The 24,825-nt window shown below is 44.0% G+C and overlaps 1 protein-coding gene, 1 non-coding gene and 1 pseudogene across 2 annotated transcripts in view; 1 reads left to right on the top strand and 2 right to left on the bottom strand.

Moving 5' to 3' along the window:
- Positions 1-24,825, bottom strand: part of PLXNC1 (plexin C1) — a 152,912-nt gene that overhangs the window by 105,786 nt on the left and 22,301 nt on the right. Inside the window, exons 3-4 of the mRNA XM_061125822.1 lie at positions 11,816-11,950; positions 7,643-7,743 (exon numbers count right to left, since the gene is read on the bottom strand). Coding sequence (XP_060981805.1) covers positions 7,643-7,743; positions 11,816-11,950 — 236 coding nt within the window. The remainder of the gene's footprint in view (positions 1-7,642; positions 7,744-11,815; positions 11,951-24,825) is intronic.
- On the top strand, positions 12,477-12,581 carry LOC133049597 (U6 spliceosomal RNA). The gene has a single exon (XR_009691414.1). It is a non-coding gene; the product is annotated as a U6 spliceosomal RNA (small nuclear RNA).
- LOC133041518 (V-type proton ATPase subunit E 1-like) lies at positions 16,171-16,921 on the bottom strand (annotated as a pseudogene).

Below are 24,825 nucleotides of genomic sequence, written 5' to 3'. Positions count from 1 at the left end.
TATTTCTATACATTACAAAACAGTCACCATGACAAATCTAGGTATCATCTCTCACCATACAAAGTTATTACCATATTATTATCATTCATCATTATTCCATTTTGTAATTACTACTAATAATTATTATTAATTATTACCATATATTCTCCAGCTGTACATTTCATTACCATGACTCATTTATTTTGTCCAGGAAGTCTGTACCTCCCAATCTCCCTCACCTATTTCACCTATCTCCCCGGCCCCCTCCTCTCAGGCAAACACCTGTTTGTGTCTGTACCTACGACTCTGTTTCCATGGCTATTTTTGTTCATGCTTTTTTAGATTCCACATACAAGTGAAATCCATACAATATTTGTCTTTCTCTGCCTGACTTATTTCACTTAGCTTAATACCGTCTAGGTCCATCCATGCTGCTGTGAATGGCAAGATTTCATTTTTTTTTTTTTTTTATTATTACTATTTTTTTTTTCCAGTGGGTTTTGTCATACATTGTTATGAATCAGCCATGGATTTACATGTATTCCCAATCCCGATCCCCCCTCCCACCTCCCTCTCCACCCGATTCCTCTGGGTCTTCCCAGTGCACCAGGCCCGAGCACTTGTCTCGTGCATCCCACCTGGGCTGGTGATCTGTTTCACCATAGATAGTATACATGCTGTTCTTTTGAAATATCCCACCCTCACATTCTCCCACAAAGTTCAAAAGTCTGTTCTGTATTTCTGTGTCTCTTTTTCTGTTCTGCATATAGGGTTATCATTATCACCTTTCTAACTTCCATACACATGTGTCAGTATGCTGTAATGTTCTTTATCTTTCTGGCTTACTTCACTCTGTATAAGGGGCTCCAGCTTTATCCATCTCATTAGGACTGGTTCAAATGAATTCTTTTTAATGGCTGAGTAATATTCCATGGTGTATATGTACCACAGCTTCCTTATCCATTCATCTGCTGATGGGCATCTAGGTTGCTTCCATGTCCTGGCTATTATAAACAGTGCTGCGATGAACATTGGGGTGCACGTGTCTCTTTCAGATCTGGTTTCCTCAGTGTGTATGCCCAGAAGTGGGATTGCTGGGTCATATGGCAGTTCTATTTCCAGTTTTTTAAGAAATCTCCACACTGTTTTCCATAGCGGCTGTACTAGTTTGCATTCCCACCAACAGTGTAAGAGGGTTCCCTTTTCTCCACACCCTCTCCAGCATTTATTGCTTGTAGACTTTTGGATAGCAGCCATCCTGACTGGCGTGTAATGGTACCTCATTGTGGTTTTGATTTGCATTTCTCTAATAATTAGAGAAGATTTCATTTTTTAAATGTCTGAGTAGTAGCCCGCCGTGTACACATACCACACCTTCTTTACCCACTCATCTATCGAAGGATACTTAGATGGCTACCACAGCTTGTCTGTTGTGAATAACACTGCAACGAACACAGGAATGCATGTATCTTTTTGAATTAGTGTCCATTGTCTTCAGAAAAATGCCTCGATGTAGAATCCTGGATCATGTGATGGTTCTATTTTCAATTTTTTGAGGAACCTCTACCATGATTTCCATAGTGGCTACACCAATTTACATTCTCACCAACAGTGGGGTTTCATTTTTTCCACCTCCTCGCCGACGTGTGCTATTTGTTATTTAGATTTTTTTTTAATGTGCCTCCATGGAATCCTCCACTTCCTCTGTGCTAAACGTTATTACTCTCTATTTACTTATCAAGATTAATAGATTGGAAACCCCTTAACTTATTGGGAAAGACTGAGTTATTGTTCCCAGTTCTGCAGTCTCTCCTGCACTAGAATGATGCTAGAGTAGGTGGAGTGTGGATCCCTACCTCACTGATGTTGGGCTTGGCTACGTGGCTTGCTTGCCAACGGAATATCAGCAAACGTGATATGAGTGGAGGCTCTGAATGCACCACAGAGTTTAGCTTGGGTTCTTGCACGTCTGCTGTCTGCCTTGAGGAGAGTACATGCAGGATGAGAGACACGTGAAGCAGATCTGAACCAAACTCTCCACCTACAGCTTGACGAAGACTCCCCTTCCCACCCCCACCCTCCACTGGAGCTGAACCATGAGCAAGAAAAACAAATTTTTGCTCTTGTAAGCCACTGAGAATCTGTTGGTTAACACAGTATTACTGGAGCAGACCTGACTAATAATACTGTCTCTATCTCTCACTGGGCTTCCCTGGTGGCTCAGATGGTTAAGAGTCTGCCTGCAGTGCAGGAGACCCGGGTTCGATCCCTGGGTCAGGAAGATCCCCAGGAGAAGGAAATGGCAACCCACTCCAGTATTCTTGCCTGGAGAATCCCATGGATGGAGGAGCCTGGCAGGCTAAAGTCCATGGGTTCACAAAGAGTCGGACACGACTGAGTGACTTCGCTTTTCGCTTTTTTCTTTTATCCCTCACTAGACTACAAGCTCCATGTGGGCAAGAAAGAACTGTATCCAAAGCACACAGTAGGTGCTCAGTAAATCTGTTGATGTGAGGTATGAATGAATGAATGAACCTTGGCCAGTGATGGGTCTGTCTCTTTAGCTGGCATGTAAATTCTTTAAGGCCAAGAATGGCATCTGATTTCTCCCAATATCACCTAGCTATGTCACTTCCCACATTGGGTTCTTGGTAGATAGTCAATAAATATTTATTGAAATTAAAAAATTGAATTTTGTGGGCTGACTTGGGAATCAGCCCTTAATTTATGACATTGTCTCTATGGGAAAAATGCATTCGGAGTGCCAAACAAATTTGCAAATGAACTTTTGGAACCTCACCCATTCATTGGTTCAGGATTGCCAGTTTTGTGGAAATCCATAACTGAACACATGTGCTATGCTTTGCAATATGGGAGAAACTGAGAAGCTGCTTCCAAACCCAAGATATTCAGCCTGCAAAAATTCACTTTCCACCCACACAGAAAAATTCAGCATAGGTTGGATTTGAGGTTCCAACAATAAAATACTAGACTTTTTCGAGCTCATTGTTTATCTAATTGCTTTTTATCACCTTATACTGGATGCCCATTCTTCACACTCGATCCAAAGGAAGCTAAGATCATTTTCTTGCACACACACCCTCAACACATCCACGTTCTAGACATGTATGTAATAAAACTCAACCTTCTCAACAGAAAAAACAAATTATTTTTCTAAATAAATCTGTGACATTTAAAATAAACACAGTGGGATGCTCTACAGTTATAAGAAAACATCCCCCTTTAGAATTCCTAACTTTGAATGGTACTGGGAGCTTAACATGAGTCACAGATATGAGGCTTAGTTTTATTTCATCTTAGGCCAGAACCAAGCCAGTTTGAATCCAAGTGATCTGACATGACTGGGAAGGGCCATCAGTTCACAAATCTGGAATGTTTTAATCATACTTAACACGTCTCAGCCTGCCATTGGTAGACTTCCCCAACCACTCAATCTCCATTCATTTAACATGCATTTTTAACGCACCTACCATGTGCCAAGCACTGTTCTAGATTCTGGGGATATGGTCATGAACAAGACAAGGCTCCCAAGTAACTTACATTTTAATAAAGGAAGAGGCAGAGAAAGAAGATCATTCAGGTAGTGATGTGTGTGTGTGGTAGTTGCTCAGTCATGTCCACCTCTTTGTGACCCCATGGACTGTAGCTCACAAGGCTCTTCTGTCCATGGGATTCTCCAGGCAAGAATACTGGAGTGGGTTTCCATTTCCTTCTCCAGGGGATCTTCCTGACTCTGGGATTGAATCCAGGTCTCATGGCAGATTCTTCACCACTGAATCACCAGGGAAGCCAGGTAGTGATGGGGCCAGGAATAAAATAAAACAGTGATGTCACTGGGAGTGAGGTGAGGATACTTCAGACTGGGTCATTGTGCTGGGACCTGATGAGTAAGAAAGAATCAACCGTGGCAAGATTTGGGGAAGAATTTTCTAGATTGAGGAAATAGCCAGTTAAAAGTCCCTGTGGGAGGAACAAATCTGGCATGTTCTTAAGTTAGAAAGAAAGGGCCAAGTAACCAAGGACCTGATTCTTAGAAGCTCTGTATTCGGGTCCCATGAGTAAGGGACTTAGACCGAATTCTACAATGGAGGCCAGTGGAGGTTTTTAAGCTGAGGAATAAAATGATCTGGTTGAGATTTTTAAAAGCCCACTCCTCTTGGGGCAGGGGTGAGGGAACAAGAGCAGAAGCAGGGGTAGCTATGAGCAGCCTTTTCTAGAACGCGGGAACTCCTTTATCATAGCCCATCATCAATAAAATCCCTGGAGTCTTCAGCTTCTCCAACTGTTCCCTTCACTGTCTTGTTCATCCTGAAACCAGGCTCTCCCTGAGGATGCTGATTCCTGCAGCCCACCAAAGGCTGTCTGCTTCCCCTCTCCCATTATAAGGGTCCTCCTTGTGTCTTGCTGCCTCTTTAGGATGATTTTTCTTCCTTCCTCTCCAAGGCTGCTCCCCACACCCCAGCTCTGAAGCTCAAGCCATTGGGCCATCTGCCCAGAGGCCCCCTGGCCCTGCCTTGACACGACCATCCACAGACCATGCTGCCCGCAGGCAATTCCTTTCTTTTTTTGAATATCTTGCTCCTCAGTCCCTCCCAAATTGTTCCATAGTCCTTCTTGACGACTGGCCCATTGAACACTGTGACCCCTTAGTTCCCCACCCTCTCTGCTAATGATCTTGTCCTCCATCCTACTTCAGCTACACAATCCCACCCCAGACGTTGTCAGGACCAATAACTCTGCCCCCTCCATGTCCTCAATTTCAAGTTCCCTATAGTCCGACCACTACCTCTTCTCCAGTTCCCCAGGTCCCACGAGTCTTAAACCCCAAAACAATCTCCCCTGCACAGAGCTGGCTACCTTTTCCCATCCCTCACGCCCATCTTCACTTCCCTCCTTAGAGCTCACTTCCAGCTTGGAGCCCAGGGTCCACAATTTTAAGTATCCAAATCCATATCATTAAACACCCTCAGCTCCTGGACCCCACTTCCCTGTCTTGAAAATTCCCTGCTGCTGCTTAGTCGCTTCAGTCGTGTCCGACTCTTTGTGAACCCATACTGTAGCCTGCTAGGCTCCTCTGTCCATGGGGATTTTCCAGGTAAGAGTACTGGAGTGGGTTGCCATGCCCTCCTTCAGGGGATCTTCCCAACCCAGGAATTGAACCTGTGTCTCCTATATTTCAGGCAGATGCTTTACCGCTGAGCCACCAGTCCCATCTCTAGCTAAATCTAACTCTCCCCTATCCTACCCTTATGCCCACAGTGCCAAACGTGGCTTGTGAAAGCAGAACCAGGCTTACTGCTCTCACTTCAAAATCAAGACCATGGACCTCAAGGGCACCCGGATACTGTCTGGCAATTGCTGTCCATTTCCCAGCTCTGTTCTCTTGTCCACTCTGTTCCGTACCTTCTCTCACTTCTCCCTTCCAACTCCAGGGCTTCCTCCCTCACTTCACTCTCACTCACCATACATTCCTGAAAATAATGCAAAGTCACAAGAAAAAACACTGCATACACTTCCACCACTGACCTGCTCCTGAGCCCATATTTTCCTCCTGCCCTCCCATGACCAAGGATGAAGGGACCCATGCTCCTGGCTGAGGCTGGGCGCCCCCACTGGCACAGGAGATCATATTTTCTTTCATCTGCAGAAAGACGACGCCCCACAATTGTCTCTTCTCTCTCCTGTATTGTCAGTTTCTCCCACACTACTAGAACTTTCCCAGTAGCACAAAAACACAGTTATTTCATGTATCTTAAAAAACAACTCTCTGGACTTCACATCTTCCTACAATGTCTGCTCCATGTTTCTGCTGTCTTTCTCAGCAAAGCTCCTCGAAAGAGTTGTCTCCGCTCCATCCTCTTCTCATTTTCTCTTTACAGTTTTATCACTACTTCCTGTCCTTGTCACAGTCGGCAGTAATCACGTGCTAAGTCCAGTAGTTCAGTTCTCTTTTCTTGCTTGACATCTCAGCACAATCTGGCACGATGGACCACTCCCCTCCTCCTTTCTTCCCTGGGCCTCCAAGAAGCCACCTTCTTTAGTTCTTCCTCTTCCCCTTCTGGCTGTTCTCTCCTCAGGTCTATTTCTTCTTCATCTCCCTGACCCCTAAACCCTGCACCCACGCTCACTGAACTCAAAGCTCAGTTCTCCGACTACTCCTCTCCTCCATCTACGCCCCCTCCCTCACTCGTCTTACGACTTCACGACGTGTATCATCTGAACACCACTAACACCCCCAAATTCACATCTCCAATTCAGACATCTCCTATGAATGCCAGACCTGTGTTTGCCCATAGAGTGGCCACTAGCTACATGCGGCTATTGAATCACATCACCCCTGTGACCATCACCACCAGCTCCAGCACAGTTACTGAATTAACTCCTGCACAGAGCTTTGCAAACACAGAGAGCCTACATCAGTGAAAGGGTTGGAAAGATTATAGCAAAACTGTTTAGTGGGTGTGTGGCGATACAGGTCTGTTCGTGATCAGTTAATTTTCTTCAAGTCTAGTCTTAGGCAAGCCACAAGAAGAAAACGTTCCTACCCAATTACAATTATTCATGAGACTCTTCCTAGCCCTGCTTCTTTTGTCTGCTGGTGATTCTGGCAGCAATAGCCCGGTAAGGAAGCTCAGCGAAAGGCAAGGGCAATTATGCATCTTGCTGCATCTCAGCTTCAGACTTCCTCCATGAACTCTTAATTAATTCCATCCCCATATTTTTATTTTGTTTCCTGAACCTCTTGCTTATATTGTATTTCCCCCTGCCTCCCTTCAATCCTCTTGCCTTCTTCCCCCCAAAAGCCTCCCAAATTCTCTTACTCAGTCTTCTTTTCTTTCCCCAAATTGCCCCTTGTTTAGCCTTCAGCTTCTCTGCCCCTGTTCTACTCTTTCTTATCCTTTTTCACCTTTAAAAACTGAAACCAAAAACTGACAGACACTGTTACGGTGTGTTTTTTTTCCCCTCTGCCTGAGCTGCAGCAGGCTCTCCTCTCCTCACTTCTATAGCAGAGCCTGAGTACTGGGTTGCCATGGCAACAGTGAATCCAACCAGGCCGGTCCCAGCGACTCTGGGAGCTGCCATGGTGAGGAAGCTGCTACAAGTCGCCCTGAGCCTAGATGGGTCGTGAATATCGTAATTCAAGACCGAGCTGGGCAGATTCTGCCCGGAGACTGTGACTGCACAGCTGTACCGCGCATCAGGAGACAACATCATCAATAATCAGGCTTCCGCGGAGCTGACCGAATACGTGACATCATGAGGGTTCATTTGAAACATTTCAAACACGCCTATTCTTTTATCTCCGCTGAGGGAGAACCTTCTGTCCTCTCTCTCTCTAGTCTTGGAGAACTCTGCAGAAAGTAAAACTGACAGCTCCAACTTATCCCCTCTCCCCCACCTCCAACTCCCCCTACCCTTCCAGGTTGGGGACCCTCTCAGCCGTCCAGGTCAAATGATTTCAGTAATACCGATGTGGCTGGGAACATGCCCAAGAATGAATTTGGATTACACAATGATGTTTTAGTGGGCTCCGAGGTCAGTTCCCCCAGGCCATTGGAATGGATGCTTAAAGTAGGGCAACAAGTGTGCAGCCACATCACACTTTCAAAATTGCAAGTCGGTGAGAAAACTCAGGAAGTACCTTTGTAGCGAATGGCACCAACCGCAGTGAGGGTCTGCTGCTGCTAAACACTCGCAACAGGATTTATGTTTACCGCAGTTCGCAACACGAATTCTCCTCACCTAAAAATAAAGATGATGGCAGTTCAGATGGAATTATAAGCAACACCAGAAAAACTCCAACACCTTATCTGATGAAGGGCCACGAGGAGACATTTATCAACTCAAACGCTGAACGTCTGTGTAATGACATCGGGCAGTGGTTCTCAAGTCTTAGGGTATGGAGCAGTTTATCAGCATCTCCTGGGGGGAGCTTTTGAAAGGGCAGATTCCCAGACCCCCTGCTGCTGAGACTCCAGCTGAGCAGGACTGGGGCAGGGGCCTAGGAATCTGTATTTTTAAAGAGTGCTCACAGGTGAGCCTGGTTCATAGTTAGCTTTCTGATCTGCTAATAGTGATTTCCAAGATCGTGGAATCAGGTCACCTGGTTTTCAGACAGCGACAGTCAATAGCACCTTGGAGATGAGCATCAGGGGAAAGCAACAGGCTCTGACCCCAAGTGTCAGCAGGAGGTTGACATTTGGCATAGAAATGAGGACCACCCTCCCACGCCCCCCTCGGGGGTATTCCATCACCTCAGCTCCCAGCTCACTGCTCACACTCCCTCCACTGAAGGTGAAAATAAAAGAAATAGGAGTTTTCCAATCATTCTCAGCCCCTGGAGCTGCCTCTTCCAGTTGTCAGGAAACAGCAGCCCCCAGAGAGGGAGATGGTGATGGGCAAATCCAGGCCCCAAAGGCAGGCAGAGCCTCCAAGCAGGGTCGGGGGAAGCAGGGAGGACCTGAGACTCACACAGCACATTTTTTGCAGGCAAAATCCCACAGCAGGTAGTCAGGAAACCTGTAGAACTCAGAGCCAGGAAGTTGTACCTGCTGGAGACCATAAGTAACTTCTTCAAACATACAGAGAAACAGAGAGTTCTAGATGGAGTTTGTGAGAAAAGCAGAGGCTATCCTGAACAGTCCATTCTAAGCTGACTTTGTGGAGGATAACCACACCCATCATCTCACAGTCCCCAGGGTGGCTGACAGAAGCAGCGGGCAGGCCACCAGCCTGAGCCGAAATTAATCAGAATGTGGATACTTCCTTGCAGCTCACAGGACATCTTTGTGATTCTGGGGTATTTTCACAAATGTCACGGAATCTCTCTAACCTTGTTTTCTCACCTGTGACATGGTGATGGTATTGTTGACTTCACAGGGTTATTACCAACATTGCTCAATAAATGTTGGTTCTTGCTACTACATTGGAAAAAGTTTCCATGGTCCAACAAACATGTGAAACCACAGGGAAAAAGCAAACTAGGTTTCCTTAGCACAAGGCTTCTGAGAGCATTTGAATGCTCTGGTTATGATACTCTAGGAAGGATATAGTAGGTAACATCTGCTCCCAGGACCACTTCTGCTCAGAACATTTAGTACAAATAAATCTCCAGAACATTCTATGAGAATTACTCTGAAAAAAAAGTGAAAGTGTTAGTCGCTCAGTGCTGTCCAACTCTTTGCAACCACATGGACTGTAGCCTGCCAGACTCCTCTGTCCATGAGATTTCCCAGGCAAGAATACTGGAGTGGGTAGCCATTTCCTTCTCCAGGAGATCTTTCCAACCCAGGGACTAAACCTGGGTCTCCTGCATTGTAGGCAGATTCTTTACTGTGTCAGTCACCAGGGAAACCCATGTTAAAGAAAGGCCACCGTAACTACTACACTGGACCTGCTTCTCTAACTTAACACATTATAGGGGTTATTCCACAACAATGCAGCTATCCCCATATGGCTGTTTTTAATGACCAGGTGTTCTATGGATGTACCAGGGCACTTCAGTTTGTCTGCTCCTAACTCCCCAAGAGTTGAGGAAGGATCTTCCTTGGGTTTTGCCTCTGTAGGGCCTATCTTGGCTCAACCAGAAGACCAGAGTCTTACTAATAGGAACTCCAGCAGTGAATCTAAGTGAAGAAAGTAAGAATAGCCAGCTTTGATGCCCAGTGGAAAACTCTTCCCAGGTCTTCAGGCTTTGAATGGCCAGACTAGAACTCTTCACCTTCAGAAAGTGAGGATCTGTCAACTACTGGTGGTTCTCACTGTGGTTCTCAGCCCACAGTCTGGGATTTGGGGGAAGGATTTATGAACTATTTGCAATGTTTCAAAAAGCTGATTACAAAAACATGCACAGACTAAGCAAGGCTACAAGTGTCTTTGCTTTGAGCTGGAATTTTATCAGCTCCCTGTGGTAGCACAGTCAGCGCTCTGAGTGGCGGTTTTAAGATGCCCTTGATAAATAAAGCCTGAGAATGGGAATTGTTACTTAATAAATGCAGTTTGTTGAGTAGACAAAAATCTTTCAACTATGGGAGCCCTGGGGGAAGAAATATAATAGACAGTGTTTAAATGTTGAAGCAAGCTGTTTGCAAAGGTTCTGTATGGTGAAGAACAAAGGTATATGAGATCCACTGGCCATCTCAATGTGGTCATTTTGAATAACTGCCTTTTCAACATGCAAAGGGCAATATGGCCTTTGTAGGAGAGTCAGAAGCTCTAAATGGCTCACACATCATCTCTGCGACTTGGCCAGTACATGGAGATTGATGTCATTGCTGCTCTCCTTAGAATAATGGAGAGGAGAAGAATGAAAAATGGGGGTGGGCCGAGAGCATGTTACATTCATCATGCAATTATGTAAGTCTTAGTTATCTTTGCACTTTGTATGTTCAAATGGTCATGGGTTAAAACAACCATGAAAGAATGTTTGGTTTTCACAGATTTGGGGTTGATCCCACTTATTATAGGCTTTGACAACATATTAAAAAGCAGAGACATCACTTTGACGACAAAGGTCTGTATAGTCAAAGCTATGGTTTTTCTAGTAGTCATGAATGGATTTGAGAGTTGGACCATAAAGAAAGCTGAGCACTGAAGAATTAATGCTTTCAAATTGTGGAGCTGGAGAAAACTCTTGAGAGTCCCTTGGACTGCAAGAAGATCGAACCAGTCAATCCTAAAGGGAATCAACCCCAAATATTCAAGGGAAGAAATGATGCTGAAGCTAAAGCTCCAACACTTTGGCCACCTGATGTGAAGAGCTGACTCATTGGAAAAGACCCTGATGCTGGGAAAGATTGAGGGCAGGAGAAGAAGTGGGTGACAGAGGATGAGATGGTTGGATGGCGTCATTGACTCAATAGACATGAGTTTGAGCAAACTCCAGGAGGTAGTGAAGGACAGGGAAGCCTGGCGTGCTGCAATCCATGGGACTGCAAAGAGTTGGACATGATTTAGTGACTGAACAACAATTATGGGCTTTAAGATCAGGGTAGAATTTAAGTCCTACCCCTGACAAGGCCCTATATATATATATATGTATATACATCCTTGAGAAGATATTTAGCCTGAGTCCTAGATTCCTCATATATAAAACAAGGGTAATTTTTATCTTACTATATATTATTGACAGATTTTGTTAACGTTGTTTATTATATTTTGGGGTTTGTGTGTTTGTGTGTACAATTCTATGCATCTAGAGAGACTCCCTTTGGAATAGTAACTAATATAGCACTGGTAGGAACTCAATAATAATTAGTTCCCCTCCTCTTTCCCTTGGTGAAAGTGCTTTTAAAACTGAAGAAAATGTAAAAAGGCATCCTTTTTATTTCAGTAAGCAGAAGCAAGAAGAAAAACTAAAACAGCCAGATAAATTAAGAGAGGGAGGGTGGGTGCCATATATTTCCTGGCTCATGAATGTGTATGAGACTGTGGCCTGATATTAACCCCAAATTCCAAAGCCAATCCCATTGGGCATATTCATAAATGCATCTAACCATTCAATGCCCACATGATAAATGTGTAAATTCAGTTACCTTGCTGATTATGCACCCATTTGCAAGCACACACTTCTCTGAAAAACTTGGCATTGGAAATATAGCCAATAATAAAATTGTCTAAATAGGTAATATTTCTTGCTTACTTACTGACAGTACGGTTTTTAATTCCATGCCTGTGAACCACTGCAGGTCTTCTCAAAGCCTGCAGCAGTGTTTAAACTCAGTAGTTCAAAGTACAAGCTTTACCATCGGATAATGACATCAATCAAACAGTTTGTATTCATAAGACAGAAATGGTAACTAGTATTTCTGCCTACCTCTTTTCCAGCTGTTAGATAGATGTAGATATTCTTCTTAGGATGAGGAACAAGTTTGTAGAAAACAGGTGTTTCTTCTTTGATTTCATAGATAACCTCTGGACAATTCGAGGCCAAATTTTCACCAAGGATAACCTGTTTTTTAAAAAAGAAATAAAACTTTCATTAAATAATTTGAATTTCAGGGTGGCAAAACTTACTGCTTAATCCTAAGACTACATCCTTTCTTCCTCACTATGCGCACTGACTGAGGTGCTACTTTCCTTAATCATCAGCTTGTGTCTCAGCCTTCAACAAGGCCAGTGATGACAAGCTTGGTATTTCTGCTTTTGTAGGGGACAAAGCTATGCATGCACACATACAAAAGGTCACTCTTCAGTGCTGGGGCAGTATCCTTATATGTGGAAGCCCACTGTCCACCATTCCTGACCACGCAGGCCTTATAAGACGCTACAGTGACAGCTTCATTAGTGCTATGCCAAGTGATCTTAAAACTAAAGGCAGTCAGTTTGACAGATATTTGCATGGGTTACTCTGAGTTGCCTATGTGAGTCTGCATGGCTATGTGTTTTAAAGTAACCAGGACAACTTAGCAGGCCTAAACAAGTAGGTACTTGTTTATACATTAAATATAAGTGTGGCTTTGAAACTGGACATTTCTGTGCTCGCTTCGGCAGCACATATACTAAAATTGGAACGATACAGAGATTAGCACGGCCCCTGTGCAAGGATGAAACTGGACATTCCTGAGCTTCATTCATCTTTTGTCAATATCTACTGAATATCCACTGTATTATTCTGGTACATTCTAGATGCTTGCAAAATGGCAGTGAACAAATGGCGGGAAGATTCAGCCCTTATAGAACTTATATTCACGTGCATGCATGGGGTGAGGGGCAAAATCATAATTAACAACAAATAAGTGAGTTATAAAATATACCAGCAGGTATTTTATATCATAGGGAACTACATTCAATATCTCATAATAATCTGTAAAGGAACAGAATCAGAAAAAGAATTTATACATGTACAATTCAATCACTTTGCTGTACACTGGAAATTAATACAAGATTATAAATCAACTATACTCTGATATTTAAAAAATATGTTAGCAGGTGATACAGGTCAAAATAAAATGAGATGGAAAATGCATGCTCAGTGTAAGCTTCATTAGAAGGTGACGTTCTTGTAGAGACTTGCAGGAGATTCTGCAGCAAGTCACTTAGGTATCTGAACAAAACATGCTCTTAGAAGAGTAATCCGTAAGATGGTGCAAAGGTCCTAAAATGAGAGCAGACCAGTATGACCTGAGCAAAACAAGCGAGGTAGAAGGGAGTGGACAGCAAGGTAATAGGGTGGATCACATAGGTTCTTGTTGGCCTGTGTAAGGATTTTGCCTCTTACTTTGGGTAAGAGACAGGAAGCCACAGCAGGGCTTTGAGCATAGGAGTGACACGGTGAGAGGTGTGGTTTGAAACATGGATAGGAAGGCTCCTCAGGAGACTATTACCCCAACCCTGGGGAAATAGAATGGTAGTTCAGTCTCAGTTTGCATCCTGGCTCTACCCTTCCAGAAGCTGTGTTACTCTGAGCTAGTAGTTTACTGAAGCTCCCTGGGCCTCAATCTCCTCATCTCTCAAATGGAACTCATAATGCCTTCCTTATACACCGTTGGTGTAGGATCAGATGAGAATTACGAACAATGCTTAGCACATAATCAATACTTGATGGCTAATAATCTATTACTAGATTGCAAGCTCCTCTCGGGTAGGCACCATGTCCTAATCCTCTCTGTACCCACCCCTTTGCCCCAAACAATACGATGCTTTTCAAAGTGATGATGTTCAGCATTTGGTCAGTTTGAAAACATCCAGATATAGCATCTATATTCATTCATCTCTCTACCACTGTGGACATCAGTTACACTGGGTGTAAGATTTGGGGGAAAAAAAAAAAAAAAAAACAACTGGCACCTGAGATTCTTTTCAAAGTCTACATTCACATATCTACTGAGCTATAACATGCCTGTGCTGCACATCCTGCTGGTGAGCACGTTTTTGCTTTTTAACCATAGGCTCCTTATCAGTTTGGCAGGTGGAACTGTACCCTGCATGCACTCAGGATCTGGGCCTGTCCTATGATGGTGGTTTCCTTCCATCACCTATTCTGAGTCAACCCCGGGTGGATTTGGTGTAACTGGTAGCTCATGAGAAGCACATGAACTGCTAAGTTCAGTGGCAGCTCTGTAAAAATCAATGTAACTAAATACATTAAATATGACTTTCAAAAAAGGAAAAGCAATATTTAGTTCCCAAGGGAGTTGGGAAAGGTCTGTACCCCAAGTCACTGAAAAATGACTCTACAGCTGCGCCATCCAATATGGTAGCCACTAGCCACACAGGGCTACTTAAATTTAACTAAAAATTCACTTTCTTAGCCACATGAGTCACATTTCAAGGAATGACTACCCACATATGGCTGCTGCTGCTACTGCTGCTAAGTCACTTCAGTTGTGTCTGACTCTGTGTGACCCCATAGACGGCAGCCCACCAGGCTCCCCCATCCCTGGGATTCTCCAGGCAAGAACACTGGAGTGGGTTGCCACTGCCTTCTCCAATGCATGAAAGTGAAAAGGGAAAGTGAAGTCGCTCAGTCGTGTCCAACTCTTTGCGACCCCATGGATTGCAGTCTACCAGGCTCCTCTGTCCATGGGATTTTCCAGGCAAGAGTACTGGAGTGGGTTGCCATTGCCTTCTCCACCACATATGGCTAGTGGTTATCATATTGTGAGTGCAGATAGAGAGCATTTCCATCATCAGAGAAAGTTCTGTTAGAGACTCTGGCCTACAGAGAACGGTGAGCCAAGGAAGACCTTGGGGAGGCACTGACCAAGTGTGGACTTGCCAGGCTCCTGTCTTCCCATCTCTAATTCACATTCTTTATTAATCAGCTCAGATACAAACAGCTGATCTCGTTCTTGGAAAGTGGTTGTATAGAAGGAGAGAGAGAGGAAGTCAGATAAAAATAAAAATAAGATTGATAGAAGTTAAGAGTCAGGAGAAGAAAACTTGCTGTTCAGATCTCTGTTGACGAACTGATCACATAAAACCCATCATTTGGCAGAAACGCCTATGACTCATTCTTGCCAATAAAGCTGAAGCCAAATGTGATAAGCCTTTAGTGCTAACATCCATTTAGCATTAGGACACAGAAGGGGTAGAGGAACAAGCTAAATGGTACCACAAGGATGTGAACAGCCAAATCCACAACATGAGACATTCCACAGGACCACAGACTTCCCTTCCTCAAAAAGTCAATGGAGGTAAATCAAACGATAAGAGGAGGTCACACAGATTCAGAGAAATAGACCAACCTCAGTGTCATTTTAGGATCTTGTTCAGATACCAATTTGAAGAAAACAATTTTAAAAAGACATTATTGAGTCAATCAGGAAAATTTAGTTATATGGACTTGTTATTAGATAATTCTAAAGAATTATAATTTTCCTATTAATATTTGTGATAACAGCTTTATGGTTGTGGTGATATAAAGAAATGATCATAGTTTCTTAGACATACATAATAAGATATGTATGAGTGAAATGACATAGTGTCTTGGATTTGCTTTAAAATTTAAAAGTAAATAAAAACATACTTTTAATTTACTCCTATCACTCATCCACTTTCAGTGAGTTAGGAGCTGCTGTGTAGTTGTTACTGGAGCTTATTTATTTCTGGAGCATGGTGGATCAGATGAGTAGGGGCTAGAAAGATCTTATTTGGGTCAATACAGATTTATTTACTAGATCCCTTGGAGATAAGGCATCAGTATTCTCTCTAGAACTTGGAACTATGGCAGTAAAATTGCTATTTTTTTTTCCTTTAAATTACCAATGTTTACTTGTGCCAGGATTTGCCAGTTTCCTTTTTTTCCCCACCTCCACATTGTGTTTTAATAAATAGAGCAGAGTCATGGAATAGACCTTAAAGTCACATTTACAGACTACTTCCAGGTCCAAACACATAGGCGAGAAGCTGCTGCTGCTGCTGGAAGGGATGAGGCCCATATGCACTGGAGGACTGAGTCTACCACCCCACCGCCTGTAGGCTGGATGGTGGAGCCCAGGAGAGCAGGAGGTGCGGGACACGCATGCACCCACACCTGGCCCTGCAACTGCGAGCTACAGAATGGCGGGAAGTTGTGCTACTTTGAGACAAGCTAGAGGAAGGTTTCCTATTGTACTAACTGAGACTCCCATCATTACCCATCAGTTGGAGAACGTTAGCTACAGAAGAGCATCCACTGACAAATAAGAGCAGGGGACAGCAAAGAGGAAGCTATCAGGCCATCTCGTTTCTTCCAGTGTCGGCAGCGTCCACGTCATGCACCTCTTGCTGGCTTAGTCCAAAGACTTCCTGTTGGTATTTGCACCAAACAAGGCTCCCCGCACTTCAGGCATCATCTGCTGAGCTATGAGGTCCAGCCGACTTTCGAGTGTGTTGGACACCTTGATCTTGTGGTCCCCGTTATAGATCTCAACACTGCCAGCTATTTCCTCGGGCAGGTAAGCCTCCTGATCAATCTGGACATCAATGTCTCTTTTGGTTGCAACTTTGTACACAGGGATTGCTTTTTGCACTGCAGCCTTCACCAGAGGGAAATCCTGTTTCCTGCAGCGAACAATCATCCGGGGCTCCAGCAACTAGTACAAACCCTGGAGAACTAGTCCATCCAGCAGCACTTGGTACCTGGTTGCATCTTTTACTACTTTGCTGAGTCTCTGTTTTGCTTCATTTAGTAGGTCTGTGATAAGGTCATCTCTCGCTCTGAGGACTTTGAGCCTCGCTTGATTCATCAAATTGGACATCTGAATTTTCTTCTGCTGCTCAGTCTGCTTTTCTTCTCATAATATTCCATAATCTTCAGTCTTTGGGTTTGCACAAGACGACCTTTCTCAATGTTGAACTCTTCTTCTGCCTTTGCATCAATTTCTTCTCCTTTCTCATTGGCTTCTTGTTCAATAAAAGCCATCATGTGCTTAATCTGCTTCTTCACATCGGCATTGCTGAGGGCCATCACAGCAAGCGACATGCAAGGGCGGATGATCGGCGGGAGCTCAAGCCTGACACAGGAGATGGGCGAACGGGAGACGAAAGCCCTGCAAGTTTCCTGAACAAGCTACCTTGAGTGGCCAACACTGAAGCTTGTCCCAATAACTAGAGATGCTGGGTTTAAAGGGATATGCTTCATTGTTGGTGAGAGTAAAACTTCTCCGGAAGGTAATTTGGCATCATCTATCAAAATTATAGAACACATATCCTTAGACTCCACAGCCCTTAGTATATATGTGAAATGACACATATAATGGGTACTTACTGCAACATTATGTGTTCCGACAAAGGACTGAAACAACCTAAATGTCCAACAACAGGGATCTAGTTAATAAACTATAATGCAAACAATAAATGCTATTTAGCAATAAAAAGAATTAGAAAGCTTTTTATGTATTATATGTTCAAATGTATTATGTATTATATGTTCAAAATGCTCTGTTAAATATGTATATCTACATGTATACACATATATAACATATATGTTTAATAAACAGGGAAAAGACTATCCTCCCCCTTTTGCTTGTAGACATATATAAAATATCTCTATTTTATAGAGAGATATTTGGTTGCCCCAGAAGTCAAGAATGGGTGACTTAACACTGCATGTTTTCTTGGTTCTTTTGAGTTTTGAACAATGGTAATACATTGTCTTTAAAAATACATACATGCAATTTAAATTTCAAGTGTTTGAAGATGAGTGGGTCAAAGGGTTTTTCTTTTTGCTAGATTATGCAGAGAATGCTCTCCATAGCCCCAAGGAAGTTTCCATGTTCATCACATTTTAAATTTTATTAAAGCCACGAGCTACACAGAGACTGGGGTCTCTGTTTCAGCATGGTCCTCATCTCTCTCAGATGTCTCTGGGAGAGGATGGGGAAGGCTCTCCTTCTCCTCCGGATTTCTATTAATATCACCTCTGACCCCACCCAACCCCAGCCCAGCACGTGGACTCTGAGAGAACACTCAGATCTTCTAACTGCAAAAGTCACATCCACTTCAACACAGAAAAGCCAGCCAGCAAGACGGGAGCTGGGCAGCCTCGGAAAAGAACACGATCAGTGAAGTGATGCAGGAAGTAATGCTGAGTCACAGACACCCAAAAGGGGTTGAGTTTTGCATAAGAGAAAATGCCTCCAATACACACACACACACTCCTCGGGCATGATGTGGATTTTCATCTGTTGCTTCCAGGAAACAAGCTTGTTATAGATCTACTCTGAAGTCAATTTGAGTTTCTGCCATGTATATTCTCATAAACCCCTTTATCCTTTGAGTCTCAACAGTCACCTCTTCTGAGAAGCCTTCCCTGGTCACCTTTCTATGTTACCCCACTATCCCTCTCTACCCATCACTCTGCTTTCTCCATGGCATTTATCACCTTATGAAAGGACTTCACCACTAATTAATCCATTTACTTGTTTCCTGTCTTTCTTTTCCCACCAAGAGCATAAGGGCATTGTCGGTTTTGTTCACTTTTGTATCCTTGGCACCCAGAACAGGTCCTGGCACATAAAAAAGGTGCCCAGTAAATATTTATTAAGTGAAAAACATACTTTATTAGCATTCAAGATTTTATAGGGCTCTTCAGACTTTTCCAGCTGCAGCTTGTGTAGAAAACAAATTTTTCCCGATGGAGGATTTCAGTTAGTGTCAACATATTGTTTCTGTTGACATCTTCCTGAAGCCTCATGGCAGGCTATTAACTAGCCTTGGGATTTTCGTTGCATGCAAAAATAAATAAATAAAAACAAACTCCAGTCCTGAAATGTACAGTGTGTGAGACTTGCACATCATACAGTTAGCTGTATAACAGGGACACCATCCACAAGAAAGATAGCCTGGTGAGGAAAATGAGGGGGAGGAAAATTAAATGAAAGACTATTTTTTTTCTTTATTACTATGACATTGGGAAGCCATGGGTGTTCAAGAAGGTAAACTATTTTTCACCAAATTTTTTTTTTATACCTCACTCTGTGAGGCTAACCAGTTAAGTGTAAACAAGTCAATCTTCTCACTTTTTTTTCCATCAAAAGTTTCTGAGAAATGCTATAAAGGAGACTTAAACCACACACACACACACACACACACACACACACACACACACACATACACACACACACACACGAGAAAGCAAGGTAATTATACACTAGCCTTTACTGTGCCTTAGTAGGTAGGAGTAATAATAAATATGAAATAGAAAGATTAAAGCAAATGCCTCTCTGGTTTCCTGTCTCCTGAATTCAGTGTAAGTAGTAAGAGAAGCACACAGCCTGAATCATGAGTCCTAGATTTGTGGATTACACGGGAGAATTTGTTCTGAATCAGGGAGTCCCTGCCCACTCACAAACTGGAATGAATGAGATGGGGGTAAACTTGAACATGACATTCTCAACAGCCAACCCTGGAGGCCACTTCCAAGTTTCAACAGTTCCCACTGTCTTTACTTCTTGGTCTGTTACCTCAGCTCAGCCAGCCCCACCACCCCCACTTCCGGCCCAGGTCCTGTCCTGGGTTCCTCATGGCCTCCTTTTCCTTATTTGAACATTCTGTAGGAGTATAAACGGAGCTTGACCTTATGAAAGACTTTTCTTATTTTTCACTCAAAAATTTTAAAAGCTAGAGTTCAGGCAAACTCTTCAGGGGTTACTCTGGGTGGAGGCAGGAAGAGCTTTCTGGAAATGGGTTGAATTTCCCTCCTTGTAGGAGCAGAGTTTGGAGAACTACATAGGGAATCAGTCCTAACCAAGCACAAGAGTGCTGCTTCTCTGCTGGACCTCGGGAAAGGGCCGGGTGTGGCTTCCTGTGTCCCGAACTCTACTTCAGGCCCAGGGATGCTGGAGAAAGCCAACCCTAGCCTCTTACTGCTGGAGCCATTCTAAAACTCAACTGGAACAGATTTCCTACCTTTGCTCTAAAGGACTTCACTGGGGAAAAGCCAGGCTTCCTAAGGGACTTCAGAGGCTCCCGGGAACTACATGCAGCCCCAAGAGGACAGGGCTCTGCCTTTTTCTAAAAGAGAAGTCTGCACCAGCTGGGATGAAGCAAGCTGTCCCTAAATAGGAACAAACTAAAACCACAAAGCTAGAGCCCTTTCTCATGAAACCTCAAATATGTGCATCTTGATATTAACCTAGATATTCCAATATTAGAAAATAATAATAATTTAAAAAACAGCTCCACAAACTCTACAGAACACATTTGAATTTTCAGTGCAAACTTTTTGGGAGACTGGTTGCACTGTGCTATGCTCAGTCACTTCAGTCATGTCTGACTCTATGAGTCCTACAGACTGTAGCTCACCAGGCTCCTCTGTCCATGGGATTCCGTCCAGGCAAGAATAAGGCAGTGGGTTGTCATGCCCTTCCCCAGGGGATCCTCCCAACCCAGGAATCAAACCGATATCTCCAGCATCATCCTGTATTGCAGACAGGTTCTTTACCCACTGAGTCACCTGGGAAGCCCAGAAGATTGGTTGCTCAAATCCTCTTGAGCAAGTTACCTATCATCTCACAGCCTCAGGTTTTTTCATTTATGAAGTGGAGATGCTAATAGCATTCAACTACTTAACCCGTGAAGACACCGGTCCTAATTCTGGGCACACAGTATGAACTCAGAAACATTAGCTGTTATTACTCCTCACCCACTGCCTTATTATGCTTACAAGAAAGGTATGGGCATGGGTAAGGTTACAAATATTAGATTTCATGCATATTATTACTTGTTTTACCACCTGGAAAAGCTCAAAATATTCAATTCTGCTCCTGAAATAATCTGCTATATGCAACAGAGTCAGCTCAAAGGAATCCAAACTACACCTGAGTGTGTACCACAATCTGGAGAAAGAGCCAGCCCATGTCTGTACGAATGAGCACTCATTGCAGCATCCTGGCCATGTAACACATGGGGTATGAATTCCCAAAAACTGAGTTCAGCATGGCCCTACTTTCTCAGCTGATCTCAGTAGAGACGCTGACAACTGAAAAAATTATAACATGCAGTCATACTCAGAAAGGAAGTAAAATGAGGAAATAACCAGAGAGAAAAGTGACTGGATATAACCTATCTCACAACCATGAGGATGGCAAGTCGGTAAGGAAGGGGCAGAGTAAACAATCACAAGGACATGCTCAGTTCCAAATTAGTTCAGTTTTTCTAACATCTTATAAAGGAATTTTGGCATAAAAGCAGGAGGAAGAGGATAGTAAAAGTATTAGCATATTAGGAAGTCTTTAATTTTTCCACTTTATCATCAATAAAATCTTCCCTTCGGAGGTAGTACTGGATAACTTGAAAGAGTGCACACCTTTCAAGACATGTTAAAAATGCTTCACCATCTTAGCTTAAACTCAAAATAATGTTTCCACATATTAGAACATGATATTTAAAAATACTGTTTACAAGTGTGCCGTAACATTTTAATATAAGCATTTCTTTCCTCCTTAACTGAAGAAAAAAGGATGCAAAATAGGATAGAGTCTGACCTCAACTATGTAAAAAAATAAATAAATAAAGGTAAAATGCTGACAGTGGCTGCTTCCATGTAAGAAAACTAGGGGCATTTTTTTCTTTGATTTCCACTCATACCCCGATACTTAGAAAGTTTCCATAAGCATGTATTACTCTTGCAATAAAACAAAATTATTTAAACAACATGACATTTTAATGGCACCAAACTATATTAAAACTCCATGAAGTTTTCAGAGATTTAGGAAATGGGAGTGGAGGTGGGGTAGACGTGTGTGTGTGTGTGTGTGTGTGTATGTGTGTGTGCGTATGCGCGCATCCATGTGTGTTGGTCAAAAACAGCAATGGGCTCCCAAATGCTATTGCCTGCCTCTCATCCAACCAGGCATATACTACTGCGCCTGGCGTCTGTCAAAACGCTGTCGACTCTTGATCACTGGGGAAACTGATGAGTCAGGCGGTGGGTGATCCAAGCCCTTTCTTCTCCTCCCCCCCTCAGGCTGCCTTGGGTTGGGTTTTGTTTTTCTCTGCTCATTAGTAGCTCCGCTCTGCGGCTTAAGAAGCCAAGCTTGTGTCTATCAATGTTCGTCTTTTCCAACAGTTCCAGTGACAAGTCTGGCAAGGGACAGGCTTGAAGTTTTTGAATGAAGGATTTGGAGGTTCTCCCAAAGCACCTGCCCAGAGCCAGTTCCTTGGGACTCTGGGTGGTTTAAGGGGCTACACCAAGCTCTCTGTGCCCAGGGCTCCCGGGGGAGTCTGGGAGTGACCGGCCTGCCCGAGGGAGTCAGGCAGGGGTGGGCAGGTGAGCTCACAGCCTCCTCCCGAGGGCGGACTCCTCCTGAGGGGGAGCTGCGGGTAGAGTCTAATTCCTAAGAAGCTATCCTGCCAGTGAGGTATTCCCTCAGTCAGATGGTCTGCTGCTTCTCAAGCTGGGATTCCTCCCTGAGCTTCTAAGAACCCCGACTTCATCGCCTCGCCCCCAGCCCAGTCATCATGACTTCCTGTCAACCGCCTTCCCACTCTCCCCAGAGACCCTTCATGGAGTGGCTGCCCACACCTGAGGCAGCAGCTACCAAGTCAGAGCAAGCCTGAGGGATACTGGTCAGTCTCTGAAGTGGCTCCTGGTTCAAATCCCTGCTCTGCCATGTGTTGTCGCCGTTCAGTAGCTAAGTCGTGTCTGACTCTTTGTGACCCCGTGGACTGCAATGCCAAGGACTAGTTTCATGAGACACCATTTTTCCACAGACCTGGGGTGGGTGGGGGGATGGTTTCAGGGATGATTCAAGCACATTACATGTATTGTGCACTTTATTTCTAATCTAATGCCACCACTGACCTGACCAGAGATACCAGTCCTCAGCCCGGAGGGTGGGGACCCTGATCTACCTCACCAAGTGGTGGAGAGGACTGTTAGGTAGAACAGGTAGAGTGACGAGCACAAAACAAGGAAACGGAAAATGGACCTGCCCCTGTTATTGGAACCCTACAAGCAAGGCTACAGATGCGACTTTTGAAGGTGAAGCCTGGACAGATGCCGAAGAAAGTGAGACTTGGGTCAGCCACCTCCTCCTCAGCAGCTTGAGGCTGCAGCTCAGTTCCACCCCTCAAGTACCACAGCATCAGTACACGCCAGCCAGGTGCGCACCGACCGCGGGGGCGAACAAACAGGACAGGCGAAACCAGGCCGTCCCATGGGGAACTATTTATAGCCAAGTGTTCCTTCACCTCCAATTTACCATCTAACAGTTTGGTTGGCTCAGCTTTGGGGAAACGGTGTTCTTGTCAAAACGCTCGTCAAAAATATCCCACATCTGAGGAGAGAATTGGTGAGGAGACCCAGTAAGGGTTGGCAGAAACTTCTTCCGCCAGGCGAAGGGGGTCTAATCAGTCTGACCAGGTCACAGTAGCTCCAGACGCTGCCTGACACCAGAGACGGTGCTGAGCAACTTGTGCACAAGGACGGGTGGGTGTTTACCTTTCCCCAGGAAATAAGGCTCACACAACAGGAAAGATGATCAATGTATACTTTAAAAGAACGTGTATACAAACAAAACCCCCTCCCATATGTTACTGGGTTTCCTCCAAGGAAAACAGATTAAATCAAATATCTACCAGGCACTCAGCCCTGTATCGGGCTGTGGGAATTCCCAGCTTCCTTTCTCAGGAAGCTTAAAATCAAGTTGGGAAGGCAAGACAAACGCACGAGGAAAGGTCAGGCATCCGAGCAAGACATCTGTAACAAGTCAGAAGGATGATAGAGACAATGGGTATTTCGGGAGATGAGGGAGAAACGTGATCACTCCAACCTTAGGAGGGCTCAGACAGGAGGTGGAGTTTGAGCTGAGCCAAAGCATAGATTCACAGGATTCAGTAAAGCAGAGGGAAAAAAGCAAGAGTAATCCAGGGAGGAGGTCCAGTGTAAGCAAAGGTGTGGGAGCAGTACAGGGGGCACATTTGGAGGAAGCCAGCCAGCAGGCAGGTTTGGCTACAGCGGGGCATGACTGCACAGAAGACAGAATCAGCGACCACCAGAAGAAAAAGGGGTTTCCTAGGTCATCCAGTAGAATCTCATTTTACAGATGAGGAAATGGAGGCTCGGGGAGACTAGGTGATTCACCTCAAGTCACATAGCTACTTGTCAGTGGGAAATCCTTTGAGAAAACAAATCTGTTAGTATTCAATGTTGAATTGGAGTAAATTAACTGGCTACAGAGAGACAAAGGAGAATCAGACTAGGGTGAAAGAAACAGTGCCCTTTTCAACTATGAATGTTGGTGGTCACAGGAGGTGCTCAATAAATGCTTACTAAAGAAATTGATAAGATAACCGCTATATAATTTCAGAGGCATGTAGTATCTTTGAGTTTATTTTCTCTTCCTTCCCACTGCCCCTCTCCCCCAGTGAATAAAAATCTCAACTTGAGCAGTGGTATACCCACCAAGCGGAAAAAAAGTCCTCAGAGATAAAAGTCAAGGGGAGTCTCAAAGGGTTTCAGATCTCTAACCTCTGTGTGCTGGGTGTGGGTACAAAGGGCAGAAAACAAACCTCCTATGTGGGTGGCAGGTGGGCTGGGGAGAAGGAACATCTGAGTTTCTTTTTTTTTATCTTCTTTTTAGCCCTACAATCTCTTTGAAGCTATGAGAAATCAGGTGCTTTGTACATTTCCATCATAAAGGAGACAGAATTGAAAGGTTAAAAGTCTTAGAAAGGTGAATCAAGGATGGGGTAGGGCCAGACCCCCATATGCTTCACCCAGGCAGCTTATGAGTAAGGAAAGGAACTGCCTTGACAAGTTCACACATGGGTAGGGAGGTTATTATGAATACATTCTAAAAATTCCTTTCAGGCCATTTCAGGGATGGGGGGGTGCTCTCTGAGCAGTACATAAAGCAGGTGGTATGGTCTTGTGCATAAACCAGAAGCAATAAAAAA

This window comes from Dama dama, chromosome 3, assembly GCF_033118175.1.
Source record: "Dama dama isolate Ldn47 chromosome 3, ASM3311817v1, whole genome shotgun sequence".
NCBI classification, from domain to species: Eukaryota; Metazoa; Chordata; class Mammalia; order Artiodactyla; family Cervidae; genus Dama; species Dama dama.
Note: the sequence above shows the minus strand (reverse complement) of the source record. Positions and strands in the feature narration are given on the sequence as shown.